Source organism: Scardinius erythrophthalmus, assembly GCF_964197995.2.
Source record: "Scardinius erythrophthalmus genome assembly, chromosome: 2".
In the NCBI taxonomy this organism is placed as follows: Eukaryota; Metazoa; Chordata; class Actinopteri; order Cypriniformes; family Leuciscidae; genus Scardinius; species Scardinius erythrophthalmus.
Window position 1 is genome coordinate 49,771,783 of NC_138222.1, and position 20,465 is coordinate 49,792,247.

The 20,465-nt window shown below is 36.1% G+C and overlaps 2 protein-coding genes across 2 annotated transcripts in view; one reads left to right on the top strand and one right to left on the bottom strand.

Moving 5' to 3' along the window:
- Nucleotides 1–20,465, bottom strand: part of LOC308687382 (uncharacterized protein) — a 439,906-nt gene that overhangs the window by 363,070 nt on the left and 56,371 nt on the right. The gene's annotated exons all lie outside the window — the stretch shown is intronic.
- The window catches only part of adamts17 (ADAM metallopeptidase with thrombospondin type 1 motif, 17), a 163,754-nt gene that overhangs the window by 126,952 nt on the left and 16,337 nt on the right, over nucleotides 1–20,465 (top strand). Inside the window, exons 19-21 of the mRNA XM_081359916.1 lie at nucleotides 16,946–17,081; nucleotides 18,744–18,948; nucleotides 20,231–20,383. Coding sequence (XP_081216042.1) covers nucleotides 16,946–17,081; nucleotides 18,744–18,948; nucleotides 20,231–20,383 — 494 coding nt within the window. The remainder of the gene's footprint in view (nucleotides 1–16,945; nucleotides 17,082–18,743; nucleotides 18,949–20,230; nucleotides 20,384–20,465) is intronic.

The following is a 20,465-nucleotide window of genomic DNA, read 5'->3' on the forward strand; positions in this document are numbered from 1 at the left end:
TTGGTATGCAGTGTCTTGGTCCAAGGTGCCATGTATGTGTATGAGGACATTGGCGTATCTCAAAAAACATGGCCGCCATCGGCCAACGAAGTTTGAGCACCTATTAGACAAGGTTAACGGAGGCCGATCGGAACGAAACTCAATGGGCATGTTCGGCTCATGGCCCTAAAGGTCTGTAAGAATTTTGAAAGAAATCGGCCACTAGTTGGCGCTAACGAGTTTTACGGCTCTGTAATCACGTGGTGTTACAAATATCCACACAATATGCATATCATTTGATAGATCTCCTCATCCTGAACAACTTTGCCTCAAGAACCATTGCTGTCAATCAAACTGTTCATTAATTATTCATTAATATGTTAAAAACCTACTTTTGCGAACTAGTCCTAGGTTTTTTGCCCGATCGGAACCAGACCAGTGTAGGACAATTCTCTGGACTCTCTAGATCAATAATTATCAAAAAAAAGTTGAACTTTTGCATTTGGATGGCTGTAATAGGGTCATTTATAAAACGGGCGTGTCAAAATACATTAAAAAGCCTATAAATCCTAAATAAAAACTCAGAACTTCACAAAAATTGGTCAGCATATGTGACATAACATCATTAACAAGCATGAAAAATTCTATGGAGATCGGACGATAGTTGGCGCTATAACTGTTAAAACGCTTTAAAACCATATATTTCCTATGGTAAATTGCCTGTATTTGCTGTAAATGATGTCTTCTATCTTTTATCATATAATGTTCATATCATAATGTTCAAAACCAGTGCAGCACAATTCTCTGAACTCTCTAGATCAATAATTATCAGAAAAAAAGTTTAACTTCTTCAAAAGGTGATTTTATATGAATATAATGACATATTAAGCCAATAAGTGGTATTTTACTGCCCCCTGCTGTCATTTCATCATACTACTCCCTAATATTGTTATAAAATTCATATTTAGACTTTTTAAAATCATTATTTTAACATTTACAATCACATTTTGTCAAAACTCATCTATTGAGTATTACTATTGACAATTGTGTTACACTGAGATATGGAAATGGACGAAAGTAAATGAATGAAATGAAACGAAAGTATAACGGCATTTAAGCCACGCCCCCGAATACAAATCCATTCATAACTCGAAAACGGAAAGTCGTTGCGCGCTCAAATTTTGATGGTGAGGACCTCTCCGGGCTCTTGATCGAAACGTGTCGTCGCGGGCCTCGGGAGCGCGCCCCCCGCGCATCGCGAATCCGCGGGACCCCCGATTTTGAACGGCCATTACTCCCGACCCAGACCACCCCGAACATTGTGTGAGAGCTCGTTGGAAAGGGCGCGTCCTTGGCTAGCTTCGATTCAAATGTGGTGTTATTTGCCCTGGGCATTCCAGAGATAATAGCCCGAACAGATATGCCTTATAACAGTCATAACTCCCAGCCCCAATCGCCCAAAAACACATTGATGGTCTCATTCAACAGGGCTCCTCAAGCACTATCTATGCTCTGAGTTTCAGAATTTTTCGCCTTTTGGTTCCTGAGATATAAGTAAAAAAACAAATTCCCATTCATTCAAACACTTCAACTGTAAAATGTAAGCTATAATACCACTGTTGTCCACTAGAGGGAGCAGCAGGATTACGCATGATCTTTTAATTCGCTTCAGTATTGGAAATAAACAAATGCTTTAAGAAGCAATCTTTTTTATTATGATGTTTTTTTATTATTATGATATTTGTATATATTTTTTTTTTTTTTATTATGATTATGAACGGTTTGATTGACATTAGTGATTCTTGAGGCAAAGTTGTTCAAGATGAGGAGATGAAGATATTTTCACAATATCACATCCTAAAAACATTGAAAACATATTTGTCTTTGTGTGTGTGTGTGTGTGTGTGTGTGTGTGTGTGTGTGTGTGTGTGTGTGTGTGTGTGTGTGTGTGTGTGTGTGGGTTTGTGTGTGTGTCTGTGTGTGTGTAAGCATGCTTAATGGAAAGAACATGAAGAAACTGCTTTGTTTTACTGGTGGATAAAAAAGTATTTCAAATGAAAGTGAGTCAATTAGTGGTCTTCTACTGCCCTCTGCAGGACATTCTACTTAATAAAATATTTTCATCTGTGCTTTTGCATTAGTTTTTGGACTATATCAAATTACTTGCATGAAAATCACCTATTATAACACAGTCATGTTTTGTCAAAGTTTATCACTTCATTTTTACTGAGCTCTCAGTTTGAACAATTCTGCCTCTCAGTGATTAATTTGAAATCTGAAAATGGTGTTATACAGAGGAGATTTGCAATTATCATTTTGTTACCTATCTTTTATTTTAAATATCTCCATCTACAACAAAATGTGTGTGCATGTGTGTGTTCAAGCATGGTTAGTGTATTAAGTATTATTGTTTAAGTATTATTGTTTTCATTTACATTTTAACCACCAGAAGAAGAACACTCATTGGTTCATTCTGCTCACTAAAATATTATTTTTAATTTTTTTTTCCATTTGAAATATTGTTTAAACTTAATAAAATCATTAAAATAACATTTCAAATCATATTTTGTCTGTTTATAAATCCCACAGACTCACATTGGCTGCAATACTAATGTTTTTGTAAAACACAGACCTGATAGTCTAATCTGTGTGTATTGTGCATATATTATTGATATTATTACTATTGCAAATCATGTTATTGTAACTCATATCTTAATAGAATATTATTTGTAATTTTAATTCTTTATTTCTTAAGTGTTTTTTTTTATGATTACTACAGATATTATCACCAAAGATATCAACTACACCTTCACTTTTAGTATTGACACGCTGCACACACAGCACAATCACACACTCACTAATGCATTCAAATAAATGTAATCTTACTGTGCTACTTTATTTGTACATGATTAGAATGAACAGAAATCTAAGACTATTTTTCTTCTTTTGTTAAAGCCATTTCAGACTCCAAGTAAGCATTATATTACTAATCATCTATTTTACAGGTGCCATACAATTGAAAACTGTATTTATCTTGGCATAGTTGAATGATAAGAGTTCTGGACATGGAACTGACATACCGTGAGCCTCAAACACCATTGTTTCCTCCTTCTTGTGTAAATCTCCTGTTTGCAAAAGACCGCTGAAAAATGAGTGAATCCCACCATAACACCGACTGTGACGTTGGAGTCAGGATCATTAATATTTATACCCCCCAAATTTGCATTTTCCAGTCCATGTTCTAGGCCAGGCAGTGTTAATGTGGACCTGCACAGCCGAATCATCAGAAGATCTGCAGGTATTGTGAAGAAGCAAGCAAGGACAATAGTGAAAATGGCAGATCATGGATATAAATGTTATGTCTGAGGCTGTGCTGTGGATTTGAGAACTTTTCATTCCCTTCCCACAAAACTGTCAACAGGCATGGTTGATGTTTACAACAGGATACCTCACCATTTTAATTCAAAGCTGTTAGTTTGCTCTTAACGGAGGCCGATCAGAACGAAACTCGATGGGCATGTTCGACTCGTGGCCCTAGAGGTCTGTAAGAATTTTGAAAAATCAGCCACTAGTTGACGCTAACAGGTTTTACGGCTATGTAATCACGTGATGCATATCATTTGATAGATCTCCTCATACTGAACAACTTTGCCTCAAGAACTACTGCTGTCAATCAATTTGTTCATTAAATACTTGCTATTATGTTAAAAACCTACTTTTGCGAACTAGTCCTAGGTTTTTCGCCCGATCGGAAATATACCAGTGCAGTACAATTCTCTGGAAGCTCTAGATTATTAATTATATAAAAAACTTTAACTTTACCCATTGGGTAGCCATAACAGGATCATTTAGAAAATGGGTATGGCAAAAAACACTCAAAAGCCTGTAAATCCTAAACAAAAACTCAGACAACTCACTAGACTGCCTTATGTGCTTAAAGACCCTAAATGCTTGAACCCCGCTAAATGCTGCTTGCAGCTTTAATTATTATTATTATTCTTCTGCCGTAAAACGCATCGTGCAGCCCAAACCGTAAGGGCTAGAGCATTGAAACTTTGCCAGATGGTAGTACAAAAATCGAGGAGAGGTTCAGAGATTATGACCCCGATTGGCCCATAGGTGGCGCTATAGCAACCAAAAGCGCGAAACTGCTCATAACTCCTAGACCGTATGTCGCAGACTCAAGTGTCTTATATCATTGGAAAGCTGGACGCCTGACGAACAAAACGTATATCTCCGATTTCATTTCCGTCATGATAGATTTTCCGCCATTTTGAATTTTGTCGAAAATCTACTTTTGCGAACTAGTCCCTGGTTTTTTGCCCGATCGGAGCCAAACCAGTGCAGAAATGTTCTCTGGAGTCTGAAGATCAATAATTATCGAAAAAATGTTGAAATTTCGATTCATGGACGCTAGGGGGCGCAAAATAATCGTTGTGGGAGGAGCCTATTTTACTAAAATGGCTATAACTTAAAAAGTAAATAAGATAGCTTCACCAAACTCGGTACACATGTGTATGGGTTCATTCTGGGGTCACAGTAAAAAAATCGCGACGATTGAACACTAGGTGGCGCTATAACATGAAAAAAACATGAAAAGGGCTATAACCACCTGACCGTTAGTCCGATTGACTTGAAAATTGGTATGCAGTGTCTTGGTCCAAGGTGCCATGTATGTCTATGAGGACATTGGCGTATCTCAAAAAACATGGCCGCCATTGGCCAATGAAGTTGAGCACCTATTAGACAAGGTTAACGGAGGCCGATCGGAACGAAACTCGATGGGCATGTTCGACTCATGGCCCTAGAGGTCTGTAAGAATTTTGAAAGAAATCGGCCACTAGTTGGCGCTAACGAGTTTTTTGGCTCTGTAATCACGTGGTGTTACACTTATCGTCACAAAAAGCATATCATTTGATATATCTGCTCATGCTGAACAACTTTGCCTCAAGAACCATTTCTGTCAATCAAACCGTTCATTAAATATTCATGAATATGTCTAAAACCTACTTTTGCGAACTAGTCCTAGGTTTTTTGCCCGATCGGAACCAGACCAGTCTAGGACAATTCTCTGGACTCTCTAGATCAATAATTATCAAAAAAAAGTTGAACTTTTGCATTTGGATGGCTGTAATAGGATCATTTATAAAATGGGCATGGAAAAATACATTAAAAAGCCTATAAATCCTAAATAAAAACCCAGAACTTCACAAAAATTGGTGAACTTATGTGACATAACATCATTAACAAGCATGCAAAATTTCATGGAGATCGGACGATAGGTGGCGCTATAACTGTTAAAAATCTTTAAAACCATATATTTCCTATGGTAAACTGCCTGTATTGACTGTAAATGGTCTTTTCCATCTCTGAATATATAATTTTCATATCATAATGTTAAAAACTAGTGCAATACAATTCTCTGGACTCACTAGAACAATAATTGTCAGAAAAAGTTGAACTACTTCATTTGGATAGCTATAATAGGTTCACTTCAAAATGTGGCCTTTACCAAGTGTCCCCGAAAGCCTATATCTCTTTAATGAATGTTCAAACCTTCTTAAAAACAAGTCAGAACATGTGAAATATCACTCTGAACATGCATGAAAATTTTCAGACAGATCTGACAAAATTTGCCTCTATAACAGTTAAAAAGGTGAAAATGATATGAATATAATGACATATTAAGCCAAGAAGTGGTATTTTACTGCCCCCTGCTGTTTAAAATAGTCATGTTGTCATATTGTTCTATAATTTATATTTAGACTTTATAAAATCACTATTTTAACATTTACAATTACATTTAGTCAAAAATCCATCTGTTAAATTATTAGTATTGACAGTTTGATCACATCATATATTTCAAATGTCTGTATCTACAATATAATGTGTGTGTGTAGTCTTAGGTTTCTGAATAAATTCTGAATGATCTGATTAATAGCTTACAAAGACTTTGTGAAATGTTTATAGACCATTCAAATATATTTTCATAATGACATATCCCAATAGCATTGAAAAAACAACATTTGTCTTGTGTGTGTGTGTGTGTGTGTGTGTGTGTGTGTGTGTGTGTGTTAACATGCATTATGGATTTAAAATGGAAAAACTGGTTTGCTTTAGTGCAGAAAAATGGTGAAAATCAAGAAGTTTAAAGTGAAAGTGAGCCAATATGTGGTCTTCTACTGCCCTCTGCTGGCCATTCTACTTATTAATGTCTACCCACATATGCTTTTGCATTCATTAGACACTAAAAATCACTTATATAACAATAAAACACTAAAAAATCACTTATATAACAATTACTATTGTAGCACAATCATATTTTGTCAGAGTTTATCACTTCATTTTTACTGATACTTCACATAATTGCTAGCAATGTGGTAAATCATGGTTAAATCACACTAAAAACATGGTAAATCAATAAATGATACTAGAATGTGGTGTATCAAGGTAAATCATACTACAATCCTGGTACATCATTCTAGAACATAGTATATCATGGTACATCATGCTAGAACATGGTAAATCATGGTAAACTATGCTAGAACAGGGTAAATCATGGTAAGCCATGATAAATCATAATAAACTATGGTAAATCATGTTAGAATGTGGTATATCATGGTAAATCATGCTAGAACATGGTAAATCATGGTAAACTATGCTAGAACAGGGTAAATCATGGTAAACTATGATAAATCATGATAAACTATGGTAATCCATGCTAGAATCACAGTAAACAATGGTAAATCATACTAGAATGTAGTATATCATGGTAAATTATGCTAGAATATGGCAAATCATGCTAGAATCATAGTAAATAATACTAGAATGTGCTAAATTGTTGTGGGAGGAGCCTATTTTACTAAAATGGCTATAACTCAAGAAGTAAATGAGATATCTTCACCAAACTCAGTACACATGTGTATGGGTTCAATTTGAGGTCACAGTAAACAATTCTATGGAGATCGGACCATAGGTGGCGCTATAACTGTTAAAAAGCTTTAAAACCATATATATCCCATGGTAAACTGCCTGTATTGGCTGTAAATGGTCTTTTCCATCTATTATGTCCGTGGTTACATGCTTGCTAAATAAATCTTAACTTTTGATGCTTTTGTGCTTAAATGCTTAAAAGGCTTTAACTGCTTGAACCCCGATAAATGCTGCTTGCAGCTTTAATTATTATTATTATTCTTCTGCCATAAAACGCATCGTGCAGCCCAAACCGTAAGAGCTGGAACTTTGAAACTTTGACAGATGGTAGTACAAAAATCGAGGAAAGGTTCAGAGATTATGACCCCGATTGGCCCATAGGTGGCGCTATAACAACCAAAAGCGCGAAACTGCTCATAACTCCTAGACCGTATGTCGTAGACTCAAGTGTCTTATATCATTGGAAAGCTGGACGCCTGACGAACAAAACGTATATCTCCGATTTCATTTCCGCCATGATAGATTTTCCGCCATTTTGAATTTTGTCAAAAATCTACTTTTGCGAATTAGTCCCTGGTTTTTTGCCCGATTGGAACCAAACTAGTGCAGAAATGTTCTCTGGAGACTGAATATCAATAATTATCGAAAAAAAGTGGAAATTTCGATTCACGGTTGCTAAGGGGCGCCAAAACGTACGTTGAGGGAGGGGCCTATTTTACTAAAATGGCTATAACTCCCGATGTAAATGAGGTATCTTCACCAAACTTGGTACACATGTGTATGCGCTTACTCTGGGGTCACAGTAAAAAAATCGCGACGATTGGCCTCATGGTGGCGCTATAAAATGAAAAAAACATAAAACAGGCTATAACCACCTGACCGTTAGTCCGATTGACTTGAAAATTGGTATGCAGTGTCTTGGTCCAAGGTGCCATGTATGTGTATGAGGACATTGGCATGCAGTGTCTTGGTCCAAGGTGCCATGTATGTGTATGAGGACATTGGCGTATCTCAAAAAACATGGCCGCCATCGGCCAACGAAGTTTGAGCACCTATTAGACAAGGTTAACGGAGGCCGATCGGAACGAAACTCAATGGGCATGTTTGGCTCATGGCCCTAAAGGTCTGTAAGAATTTTGAAAGAAATCGGCCACTAGTTGGCGCTAACGAGTTTTACGGCTCTGTAATCACGTGGTGTTACAAATATCCACACAATATGCATATCATTTGATAGATCTCCTCATCCTGAACAACTTTGCCTCAAGAACCATTGCTGTCAATCAAACTGTTCATTAATTATTCATTAATATGTTTAAAACCTACTTTTGCGAACTAGTCCTAGGTTTTTTGCCCGATCGGAACCAGACCAGTCTAGGACAATTCTCTGGACTCTCTAGATCAATAATTATCAAAAAAAAGTTGAACTTTTGCATTTGGATGGCTGTAATAGGGTAATTTATAAAATGGGCGTGTCAAAATACATTAAAAAGCCTATAAATCCTAAATAAAAACTCAGAACTTCACAAAAATTGGTCAGCATATGTGACATAACATCATTAACAAGCATGAAAAATTCTATGGAGATCGGACGATAGGTGGCGCTATAACTGTTAAAAAGCTTTAAAATCATATATTTCCTATGGTAAACTGCCTGTATTGGCTGTAAATGGTCTTTTCCATCTCTGATCATATAATTTTCATATCATAATGTTCAAAACTAGTGCAATACAATTCTCTGGACTCACTAGATCAATAATTGTCAGAAAAAGTTGAACTACTTCATTTGGATAGCTATAATAGGTTCACTTCAAAATCTGGCCTTTACCAAGTGTCCCCGAAAGCCTATATCTCTTTAATCAATGCTCAGACCTTCTTAAAAACAAGTCAGAACGTGTGAAATATCACCCTGAACAAGCATGAAAATTTTCAGACAGATCGGACAAAATTTGCCTCTATAACAGTTAAAAAGGTGAAAATGATATGAATTAATGGCATGTTAAGCCAATAAGTGGTATTTTACTGCCCCCTGCTGTTTAAAATAGTCATTTTCTCATATTGGTATTGGTATCAGCCATGGTAAATCATGATAAATGATGGTGTGTGTGTGTGTGTGTGTGTGTGTGTGTGTGTGTGTGTGTGTGTGTGTGTGTGTGTGTGTGTGTGTGTGTGTGTGTGTGTGTGTGTGTGTGGTACAAATATAACAAAGGTTTTATTTTCCAACATGAAAACAAACATAACAGAGTGCTAGTGCACAAACAATAACCGACAATGATAATGGATGAGAGGGGAACTTAAATACACAGATCAAGACAAGGACAACAGGTGACGGTTATGATGATGAGGAGCAGGTGGTGATGAGGAGGGTGATGAGGAGCAGGTGCAGGTGATGACGACAGATGGTGAATGTGATGAAGACAGAAGGTGAATGTGATGAAGGTGAATGTGACACCAATATCACTGAAACATTTGTGTGTGTGTGTGTGTGTGTGTGTGTGTGTGTGTGTGTGTGTGTGTGTAGCATTATTGTGTGTAGCATATGTAGCAAGTATGCATTATTGAGTTAACATGGAAACACTGGTTTGCTTTAGTGCAGAAAACTGGTCAAAATCATGAGGTTTAAAGTGAAAGTGAGCCAATAAGTGGTCTTCTACTGCCCTCTGCTGGCCATTCTACTTAATTAAATTTTTCCACATGTGCTTGCATTTATACTTGAATACACACTAAAAATCACTTATATAGCAATAACTATTATAACATAATCATATTTTGTCAGTGTTAATCACTTTATTTGCACTGACACTTCAAATAATTGCTAGTAATGTGGTAAATCATGGTAAATCATGGTTAACTATGCTGTGTGTGTGTGTGTGTGTGTGTGTGTGTGTGTGTGTGTGTGTGTGTGTGTGTGTGTGTGTGTGTGTGTGTGTGTGTGTGTGTAAGCATGCATTGAGTTAACATGGATAAACTGGTTTGCTTTAGTGCAGAAAACTGGTTTAAAGTGAAAGTGAGCCAATAAGTGGTCTTCTACTGCCCTCTGCTGGCCATTCTACTTATTAATGAAATATTTCAACATGTGCTTGCATTCATACTTGAATACACACTAAAAAAATCACTTATATAGCAATAACTATTATAACACAATCATTTTTTGTCAGTGTTAACCACTTTATTTGCACTGACACTTCAAATAATTGCTAGTAATGTGATAAATCAGGCTAGAAACATGGTAAATCAAAGTAAATAATCCTAGATTGTCGTTAATCTCCTGGTAAATAATACTAGAACGTGGTATATCATGGTAAATCATGGTTAACTATGCTGTGTGTGTATGTGTGTGTGTGTGTGTGTGTGTGTGTGTGTGTGTGTGTGTGTGTGTGTGTGTGTGTGTGTGTGTGTGTAAGCATGCATTGAGTTAACATGGAAAAACTGGTTTGCTTTAGTGCAGAAAACTGGTTTAAAGTGAAAGTGAGCCAATAAGTGGTCTTCTACTGCCCTCTGCTGGCCATTCTACTTAATAATGAAATATTTTACATGTGCTTTTGCATTCATACTTGGACACACACTAAAAATCACGTATATAACTAACTATTATAACACAATAATATTTTGTCAGTGTTCATCACCTCATTTGCACTGACACTTCACATATTTGCTAGTAATGTGGTTAATCATGCTAGAAACATTGTAAATCATAGTAAATAATACTGAAATGAGGTGTATCAAAGTAAATCATGCTAGAATCCTAATAAATCATTCTGGAACATGGTATATGATAGTAAATCATGCTAGAATCATATTAAATAATTCTAGAATGTGGCAAATCGTTGTGGGAGGAGCCTATTTTACTCAAATGGCTATAACTCAAGAAGTAAATGAGATATCTTCACCAAACTCAGTACACATGTGTATGGGTTCAATTTGAGGTCACAGTAAACAATTCTATGGAGATCGGAGCATAGGTGGCGCTATAACTGTTAAAAAGCTTTAAAACCATATATATCCCATGGCAAATTGCCTGTATTGGCTGTAAATGGTCTTTTCCATCTATTATGTCAGTGGTTACATGCTTGCTAAATAAATCTTAATAACTTTTGATGCTTTTGTGCTTAAATGCCTTAAAGGCCTTAACTGCTTGAACCCCGATAAATGCTGCTTGCAGCTTTAATTATTATTATTATTATTATTATTATTATTTTCCCCTAAAACGCATTGTGCAGACCAAACCGTAAGAGCTGGAACCTTGAAACTTGGCCAAATGGTAGTCCTCAATTTGGGGAGAACCTATAAAAGTATGACCCCGATTGGCCCATAGGTGGCGCTATAGCAACCAAAAGCGCAAAACTGCTCATAACTACTAGACCGTATGACGTAGACTCAAGTGTCTTATATCATTGGAAAGCTGGACGCCTGACGAACAAAACGTATATCTCCGATTTCATTTCCGCCATGATAGATTTTCCGCCATTTTGAATTTTGTCAAAAACATACTTTTGCGAACTAGTCCTAGGTTTTTCGCCCGATCGGAACCAAACCAGTGCAGAAATGTTCTCTAGAGTCTGAATATCAAAAACTATCGAAAAAAAGTTGAAATTTCGATTCACGGACGCTAAGGGCCGCCAAAACGTACGTTGTGGGCGGGGCCTATTTTACTAAAATGGCTATAACTCCAGAAGTAAATGAGGTATCTTCACCAAACTTGGTACACATGTGTAAGAGGTCAATCTGAGGTCACAGTAAAAAAATCGCGACGATTGGCCTCATGGTGGCGCTATAACATGAAAAAAACATAAAACAGGCTATAACCACCTGACCGTTAGTCCGATTGACTTGAAAATTGGTATGCAGTGTCTTGGTCCAAGGTGCCATGTATGTGTATGAGGACATTGGCGTATCTCAAAAAACATGGCCGCCATCGGCCAATGAAGTTTGAGCACCTATTAGACAAGGTTAACGGAGACCGATCGGAACGAAACTCGATGGGCATGTTCGACTCAAGGCCCTAGAGGTCTGTAAGAATTTTGAAAGAAATCGGCCACTAGTTGGCGCTAACGAGTTTTACGGCTCTGTAATCACGTGGTGTTACAAATATCCACACAATATGTATATCATTTGATAGATCTCCTCATCCTGAACAACTTTGCCTCAAGAACCATTGCTGTCAATCAAACCATTCATTAAATATTCGCAAACATGTTAAAAACCTACTTTTGCGAACTAGTCCTAGGTTTTTCACCCGATCGGAACCAGACCAGTCTAGGACAATTCTCTGGACTCTCTAGATCAAAAACTATCAAAAAAAAGTTGAAATTTTGCATTTGGATGGCTCTAATAGGGTCATTTATAAAATGGGCGTGGAAAAATACATTAAATATCCTATAAATCCTAAATAAAAACTCAGAACTTCACAAAAATCGGTGAGCATATGTGACATAACATCATTAACAAGCATGCCAAATTTTATGGAGATCGGACCATAGGTGGCGCTATAACTGTTAAAAAGCTTTAAAACCATATATTTCCTATGGTAAACTGCCTGTATTGGCTGTAAAAGGTCTTTTCCATCTCTGATCATATAATTTTCATATCATAATGTTCAAAACTAGTGCAATACAATTCTCTGGACTCACTAGGTCAATAATTGTCAGAAAAAGTTGAACTACTTCATTTGGATAGTTATAATAGGTTCACTTCAAAATGTAGCCTTTACCAAGTGTCCCCGAAAGCCTATATCTCTTTAATGAATGACTCAGACCTTCTTAAAAAGCCAGTGAAATATCACTCTGAACATGCATGAAAATTTTCAGACCGATCGGACAAAATTTGCCTCTATAACAGTTAAAAAGGTGAAAATTATATGAATATAATGGCATATTAAGCCAATAAGTTGTATTTTACTGCCCCCTGCTGTTTAAAATTTATAAAATCACTATTTTAACATTTACAATTACAATTACATTTAGTCAAAATCCATCCGTTAAAGTATTAGTATTGACAGTTTGATCACATCATATAGTTCAAATGTCTGTATCTACAACATAATGTGTTTGTGTAGTCTTAGGTTTCTGAATAAATTCTGAATCTTCTGATTAATAGCTTACAAAGACTTTGTGAAATGTTTATAGACCATTCAAATATATTTTCATTATGACATATCCCAATAGCATTGAAAAAACAACAACAACATTTGTCTGTGTGTGTGTGTGTGTGTGTGTGTGTGTGTGTGTGTGTGTGTGTGTGTGTGTGTGTGTGTGTGTGTGTGTGTGTGTGTGTGTGTGTGTGTGTGTAAGCATGCATTATTGAGTTAACATGGAAAAACTGATTTGATTTAGTGCAGAAAACTGGTAAAAATAATGAAATTTAAAGTGAAACTGAGCCAATAAGTGGTCTTCTAGTGCCCTCTGCTGGCCATTCTACTTATGAAGTCTTTTCACATGTGCTTTGTGCAAATCACTTATATAACAATAACTATTATAACAAAATCATATTTTGACAGTGTTTATCACTTCATTTGCACTGACACTTCACATAATTGCTAGTAATGTGGTAAATCACGCTAGAAACATGGTAAATCATAGTAAATCATACTAGAATGTGGTGTATCAAGGTAAATCATGCTAGAATCCTGGTAAATCATTCTAGAACGTGATATATCATGGTAAATCATGCTAGAACAGGGTAAATCATGGTAAACCATGGTAAATCATGATAAACTATGGTAAATCATGCTAGAATGTGGTATATCATGGTAAATCATGCTAGAACATGGTAAATTAAGGTAAACTAAGATAAATTCATGGTAAACTATGCTAGAACAGGGTAAATCATGATAAACTTTGGTAAATCTTGCTAGAATGTGGTATATCATGGTAAATCATGCTAGAACATGGTAAATCAAGGTAAACTGAGATAAATTCATGGTAAACTATGCTAGAACAAGGTAAATCATGGTAAACCATGGTAAATCATGATAAACTATGGTAAATCATGCTAGAATGTGGCATATCATGGTAAATCATGCTAGAACATGGTCTTTTCCATCTATGATGTCATGCTTGCTAAATAAAACTTTATAACTTTTGATGCTTTTGTGCTTAAAGTCCTTAACGGCCTTAACTGCTTGAACCCCGATAAATGCTGCTTGCAGCTTTAATTTTAAATGTAATTTATTTCTGTGACGCAAAACTAAATTTGCAGCATCTTTACTCCAGTCTTCAGTGTCACATGATCCTTCAGAAATCATTCTAATATGCTGATTTTCTGCACAAGAATAATTTCTTTTTATTGAAAACAGTTGTGCGGCTTTATATTTTTGTTGAAACTGTGATACTTTTTTTCAGAATCCTTTGAATATAAAGTTCAAAAGAACAGCATTTATTTGAAATGGAAATCTTTTGTAACATTAATGGCTTTACTGTTGTCAGCATTGGTTCCTGAAGAGACGAAACAGGATCTAAGTGCAGCAGTCTTTATTTAGAAATAACTCAAATCTTCACAAAACAGAGTCTCAGGAACAGGAACAAGATCAGGAATAGAACAAACATCTTAACAAAACATTGCCCTGAACGACACATAGGGCTTAAATAGACAGAACAATCCAATCAAAGAAATTTGAAACACCTGTGACAACTAACTCAAACCATTTGTAACCTAGGAGACTAACAGGCAGGGAACCGGAGGATGACAGGACTGATTAACAGAACAAAGAAAACCAACCTATACAGACATGAACAGAACAGAAAAGGACATTAAAAGCAAACTCTAAACACGACCAAACTCGAAACGTGACAACTGTCACTTTTGACCAATTTAATGCATTCTTGCTTAATAAAAATTTGAATAAAAAAAACTTATTGACTCCAAACTTTTGAATGGTATAATGTAAGTATATTTGTAGTCAATATTACACTCAACTCCATCTTTCAGTAGAGTTTGGTTGGCATGTTGCTAAGCTTCCATCAATCATGATTCTATAGTGAGAATAAAAATTGATAGTTTGTAATTAGATTTTTATATCAGCATTATTCATTGTTAAAAGACATTCAACGGTGACTTTTTTTGCAGTGGGCTCATTACGGTACATTGTAGGATTGACTGATACATGACATGTGATGCTGCCTTACAACAGGAACAGACTTTGCATCTGGGACACCCATATGATGCCTAAAATGCTGACTAGGTACTAGGCAGCACACTTTTTGGAACAGAACTGGTATCTTTCTCTTAGGCTGCCCTTCTCCGCTCGCTGCTCTGAGGAATTAATCTCTGTTTCTGACTGCTCGTGGTTTTTCTTGGCAAACGTAGAACAACACAAAATTAATGACATGGCTAATCCTACAGTCTGGCATGCCGCCACCCTCTGAAGCAACAACAACATTAAGAATTCACAGCAAATTAAACGTCCCGAGCAAATTCAGTGCAGAGTTGGTGAGTTGGTTGGCTTCCCTCAGCTGCTAATTTGGTCTTGACCAAACACCCCCGACTCCATAGATGACCACTAGGAATAACCTCGTATTGTTATCTCTAATTAGAAATGTTTTGTTCTGCAAATACCTGAAATCAGACATGGCTGGTTGGAAGGTCAGAGTGGACCAGACAGGATCAGATGGTATGAAGGCGCTCGCACGTGCCAGAGAAAACACTGTTTCTCCTGTTGTGGTTAAACACCCCCAGTACAGAGTTACTGCAGTGCCCTCGACACAATCCAAACATTAACATCCTTAGTGGATTGTTTGTAAACTCGTGCAGGCGTCTCAAAGCGGCCATAAAGACAATTATTATTATATAACCATGCTTTTTTTTCTTTTAGGAAAGTTTAACCAGTTGCTTATGACATCTAAATCAACTGCTATAGACAGTTATGGCTCTAAAATCTGATTAGATGGAGTATTAATGTAGAATGTGATCTAGTTTACGGTGTATAATATAATTAAAAAATATTATTAATGCATACTATTTATTTTATTGTTATTTTTAAATGTAATTGTTTATTAAGCATTATTTATTCTTTTTTATTATTATTAAGTTATTAGTTATAATTAGTTATAAATAGTAAAATATATAATAGATAAAATAGATAACCATCACGTTCATGTCTAGTTCATAGTTTCATTGTCATGTTCTGTTTAGTTTAGTTTAGTTTAGTTTAGTTTCGTTCTCGCTCGTAGTTTTTTGTCACGGTTTCTGATTGAGTTCTGCACCTGTTTCTTGTTCCGTTGATCATTCGTTCTGTGTATTTAAGCCCTCAGTTATTTCTGTTCATGGTTCGGTGTCGTCAATGTTAATGTGTAGTGTGTTTTTCTTTATTCTTGGTGTTTATTAGAAGTATCTAACGTTCATTCTGCATCATGCATCATTCTTATCTTTTGGATTAAGCCAATCGTGACAATCACATTCCTGTTGTTCAAACAGTAGAGCATGACACCAGCAAAACCAAGATCATGGATTTTTGATTCTTAAGGAATGCATGAACTAAAAAACACATTTATCTTCAGTGCAATGTAAGTTACTTTGGATAAAAGTGTCTGCCAAATGCAATAATGTAAATGTGGAGAGTTATTAATAAAGATACTATTAATGTTATTGCATATTTTAATTATATACTGTACATTTATTTGTTAAACATTTTTCAAAATTATTTATTAAAGCTAGTTTACTGTGTGAGATATTATTAAAATAATATTAAACACTATTAATATATTATTAATTTATTAAATCTAATTATTTATTAAACATTGGTGTTTTTATTAGAACTATAATTGAATGTTGCATTAATGTAGAACGTACAGTCATAAGTGTGGATACATTAGCTACGCATTTACAGTGAGAGTTATTGTTAAAAATTATTTATTGTTTTTATTATATTTACCGTGATCAAGGCATGACTGACACATTGCCTCTTGTATCAAATTTCTTTAATTTTCAAGACATGCATTATAAAAATAAGTACTCAAAGTCGTTTACAATTGTATTGTAAACCCTGAGTGACTGTTTTTTTCTTTTAATTTGTCTAAGAAAATGTTTTGTTTTGTTTCAGGAGAGAGAAGGACTGTGGTGTCATGCATGAAAATCGTTAACAAGACCATGACTCAAGTAAACGACAGCTACTGTCAAGTGCAGAACAGACCTTCACCTCAAATCCGCTCATGCAACATCCACCCCTGCCAATACAGGTACTGGCTACACCAAAGCTACACCAAAATAGAGCATTTTACCTGATGTGTGTGTGAGCTGTGCATTTTTGTGCTGTCAGCTTACACAAAATAAGAGCCTGAGTTTTGGAGCAGAGCCTGGGTCTCCTCTTTTTTTCTGGATTCAGCAAACAAATTGTGGATAATGTTCTCAACAAATCCACACAGGACAAAAGACATCCAAACATAATACGAAACCTATTCTGTTGCCGTCATCTCTATACAGATGAAAGCCGTGACAAACTTGAGTAATGATCCTTGAGGAAGAACATGCATCAGAGAAATGATTCTTGGCAATTAACTGTACTGCTTTTCAAATGATATACATTTGTCCCGGGAATACGTATCCTCTCATTAAACTCAAGAATCAGTATTTTTTTTTTTCTCTCTCTCTCTCTCTCTCTCTCTCTCTCTCTCTCTCTCTCTCTCTCTCTCTCTCTCTCTCTCTCTCTCTCTCTCTCTCTCTCTCTCTCACTCGCTCGCTGGTCAGTTTATTAAAAGTTTTACCTTTTCTTTTGATGCAATTAAATCTTCTAAATGGCAATTGCAGATTATTGTTTCAGATTGTAATCAGATTCAGATTGCTCTGATTCTAAAAAGCTGATTCTATTTCTTTATCTGTAGCTTTTCAAGGTGCACGTATGTCTCACATTATACACTTTAGAGGAGATGTGATGAAACATATTGATGTGAAGTTGTTAATTCAATGCAGGCCTGTTCACACCAAGAATGATAAATATAACGATAACTATAAAAGCATCCACACCAACGGACGATAATGTTACGTTTATTCTAAGCTCGTGCTTCAGGATATAAATTTCAATATTTTTATTGTTTATGAGCTGAAAAAAAAAGTGATTCCAACAATATTGTTCCTCTATGCCTCTACTGTTACAGTTTTGTTGTGGACTGTGAGTTATGGGTTATGGTTATAGTTATCGCTCTTGATGTAAATGGATCTTAATTCAGTATTTAAATAATGTAAAAATATATAAAAAGTTGTCAGCTGGGTTTTTGCATCTTCTGAGGAAAATGTAAAAAAAATGATTTCTCAGTGGTTGCTAGGTGGATGCTTATTTGTCCATTCTGATCTCTAGATACGGCACATGTGGCATTTTTTTCCCCACTCCACCAGATGTAAGTGTCACTTAGAAAAGTAATTGCACACCTCTTTTTCTGTCTATAACTGCAAAATTGGTTTTGGTGCTTGTAAGAATGAGATCTAATTGAGTGTTGGACAGAACAGCTTTCTGTAGGTTTCCAGATGTCTCGCTGTCATCTTTCATCATGTTGTTTAAGCAGTTTATAAAGACAGCTCTGTTTTTATTCTCTATTTCATCTGTTGAGATTTTCTGCACTTAAATCACAAGTTCATTTCATGACCACTTATGTGACAATAAAGATAATCATCTGTTATATTCAGTCATACTGCAAACTGTTGCTTAAATCATCTATATTTTATTATGTTTCATGATTAAAGGATTTGGTAAATTGTAGCGAATGGTGTGGGTGGTATTATTCATCATGTTACAGAAGTAATGTGTAAAGGGTTGTACAGGGTTGCAATTGGCTTCACTCATTGACTTTAAGTACTTGTATCAGTGACAGTGTATCAGTCTTCTCTACCTTTTCTGTCCCTCTCAGGTGGGTCACTGGCGCTTGGACGCAGTGTTCATTAACCTGCGGTAAAGGCTTGCAGCAGAGGGAAGTTGGCTGCGTGTATCAGCTGCAAAATGGCACATACATTCCCACCAGAGACCTGTACTGTATCAGCTCCAAACCAGCTGGCGTACAACACTGCGAGGGACGCCACTGCCTCACCGTGTGGGAGGCCTCCGAATGGTCCAAGGTTTGAGCTCAAGTCAGCAGAAATTATTTAAATACCACATCATGGACAACAGGATTGTGCTCTTGCTTTTGTGAAAACATTTGATCTACCGTTTAAACATATTTTAAGAGGCCCTTTCACTTATAAAGAAATGTTTAAGTGGGTGAAATGTTCAGAAATGTGGGTGGCCCTTTATAAAACAGGGTGGGCAAAGCATACAGTATTAAAACTACACCAAATTATCAAGAAAAAATATAACTCAGCACAGTTTCAAGTTCAAAGTTTCAAAAAAGCAAACAACAACTTTTCACAAATAATTTCCACAAACAAGTTCTGTTGCTGCTTTAAGTATAATCAAATTGGCTGTACAAGTAATTTCAATGTAAATTATATTGAAACTGACTTGAAAATCAAATTGAAAATCAAGCTGAATCTCATATTACTTATTAAAGAAAGTTGAAATTGCTTAAATTATTTTTAATTATTTTTATTAGTTGAAGTAGTAAATGTTGCTATGAATAATTGATCAGATTTGTTTTACATTAAAACATTAAAATGGCTCTTCCTTTTTCTATCAAGTATGTCAGTATAAATATTATATGAATTTATGTTTAGAATTTTTTAACTATGAACATTGAGAGAATTTTGTACTTACCTTTACGTGTACTCCTGCAATATTAGTCTGAGACGACGAAATTTCTGGTTAAAAACATGTCTCTGTCAGTTCGCATTAAAGGAATCACCCGGATTCATTCTAGCCTTGGTTTCTTTCAGCATTTGTGTGCTGCATTTTAAGAATGCTGCTAAAGATGAAGAGCAGGAACACAATGGTCAAAAACGTCAGTCTAGCGCATGTTTACTTGGAATAACAATAGAAAAGCTGTGCAATAGAATTCAGAAATACATTCTGTATGAACGGCTCCTTATGATGTTAGAATGAGCACATATAAAGCCCCTTTCATGAGACACATCTTGTACCATTGGACTGTTTTCTGAGGTCACCTGAAATGTGCTTATTCTGTGGGGCTTTGTCCTGGCCTATGGAGGGCACTGTGGTCGTTTTTCAGCCTCTGCATTTCATTTCAGATCTTCATGTTGTTGATATTGTAAGCACTTCATTAGAGTGGATTCAGTCAGTGGAGAGAAGCATTAGCGAGACTCCACAGGATATCTGTTTTAATGACCAGCACTCTTCCCATCTCTTGCTTATGTCTTAATTTATTTCTTTGCACCCAATTGCTCACTTATTTTCCTCATGTTATACTCTGACTCGCTGAATTCTCCTTGTCTTCGTTTGTCCCAGTGTTCCTCTGAATGTGGTCGTGGAAGCAGAAAGCGGACAGTGACCTGCACCAATCCTCAGGGTCTCTGTGATCCCGTGTCTCGTCCCACAGAGGAGGAGATGTGTGAGGATCACTCCAAATGTTACGAGTGGAAAACCGGTGAATGGTCTAAGGTAGGGTGAGCAAACAGTCGGAAGTCGATATAGAAATGAAATTTTAAAAGTCTGGGTCAGAGTTTTTTTTTGTTTTTGTTTT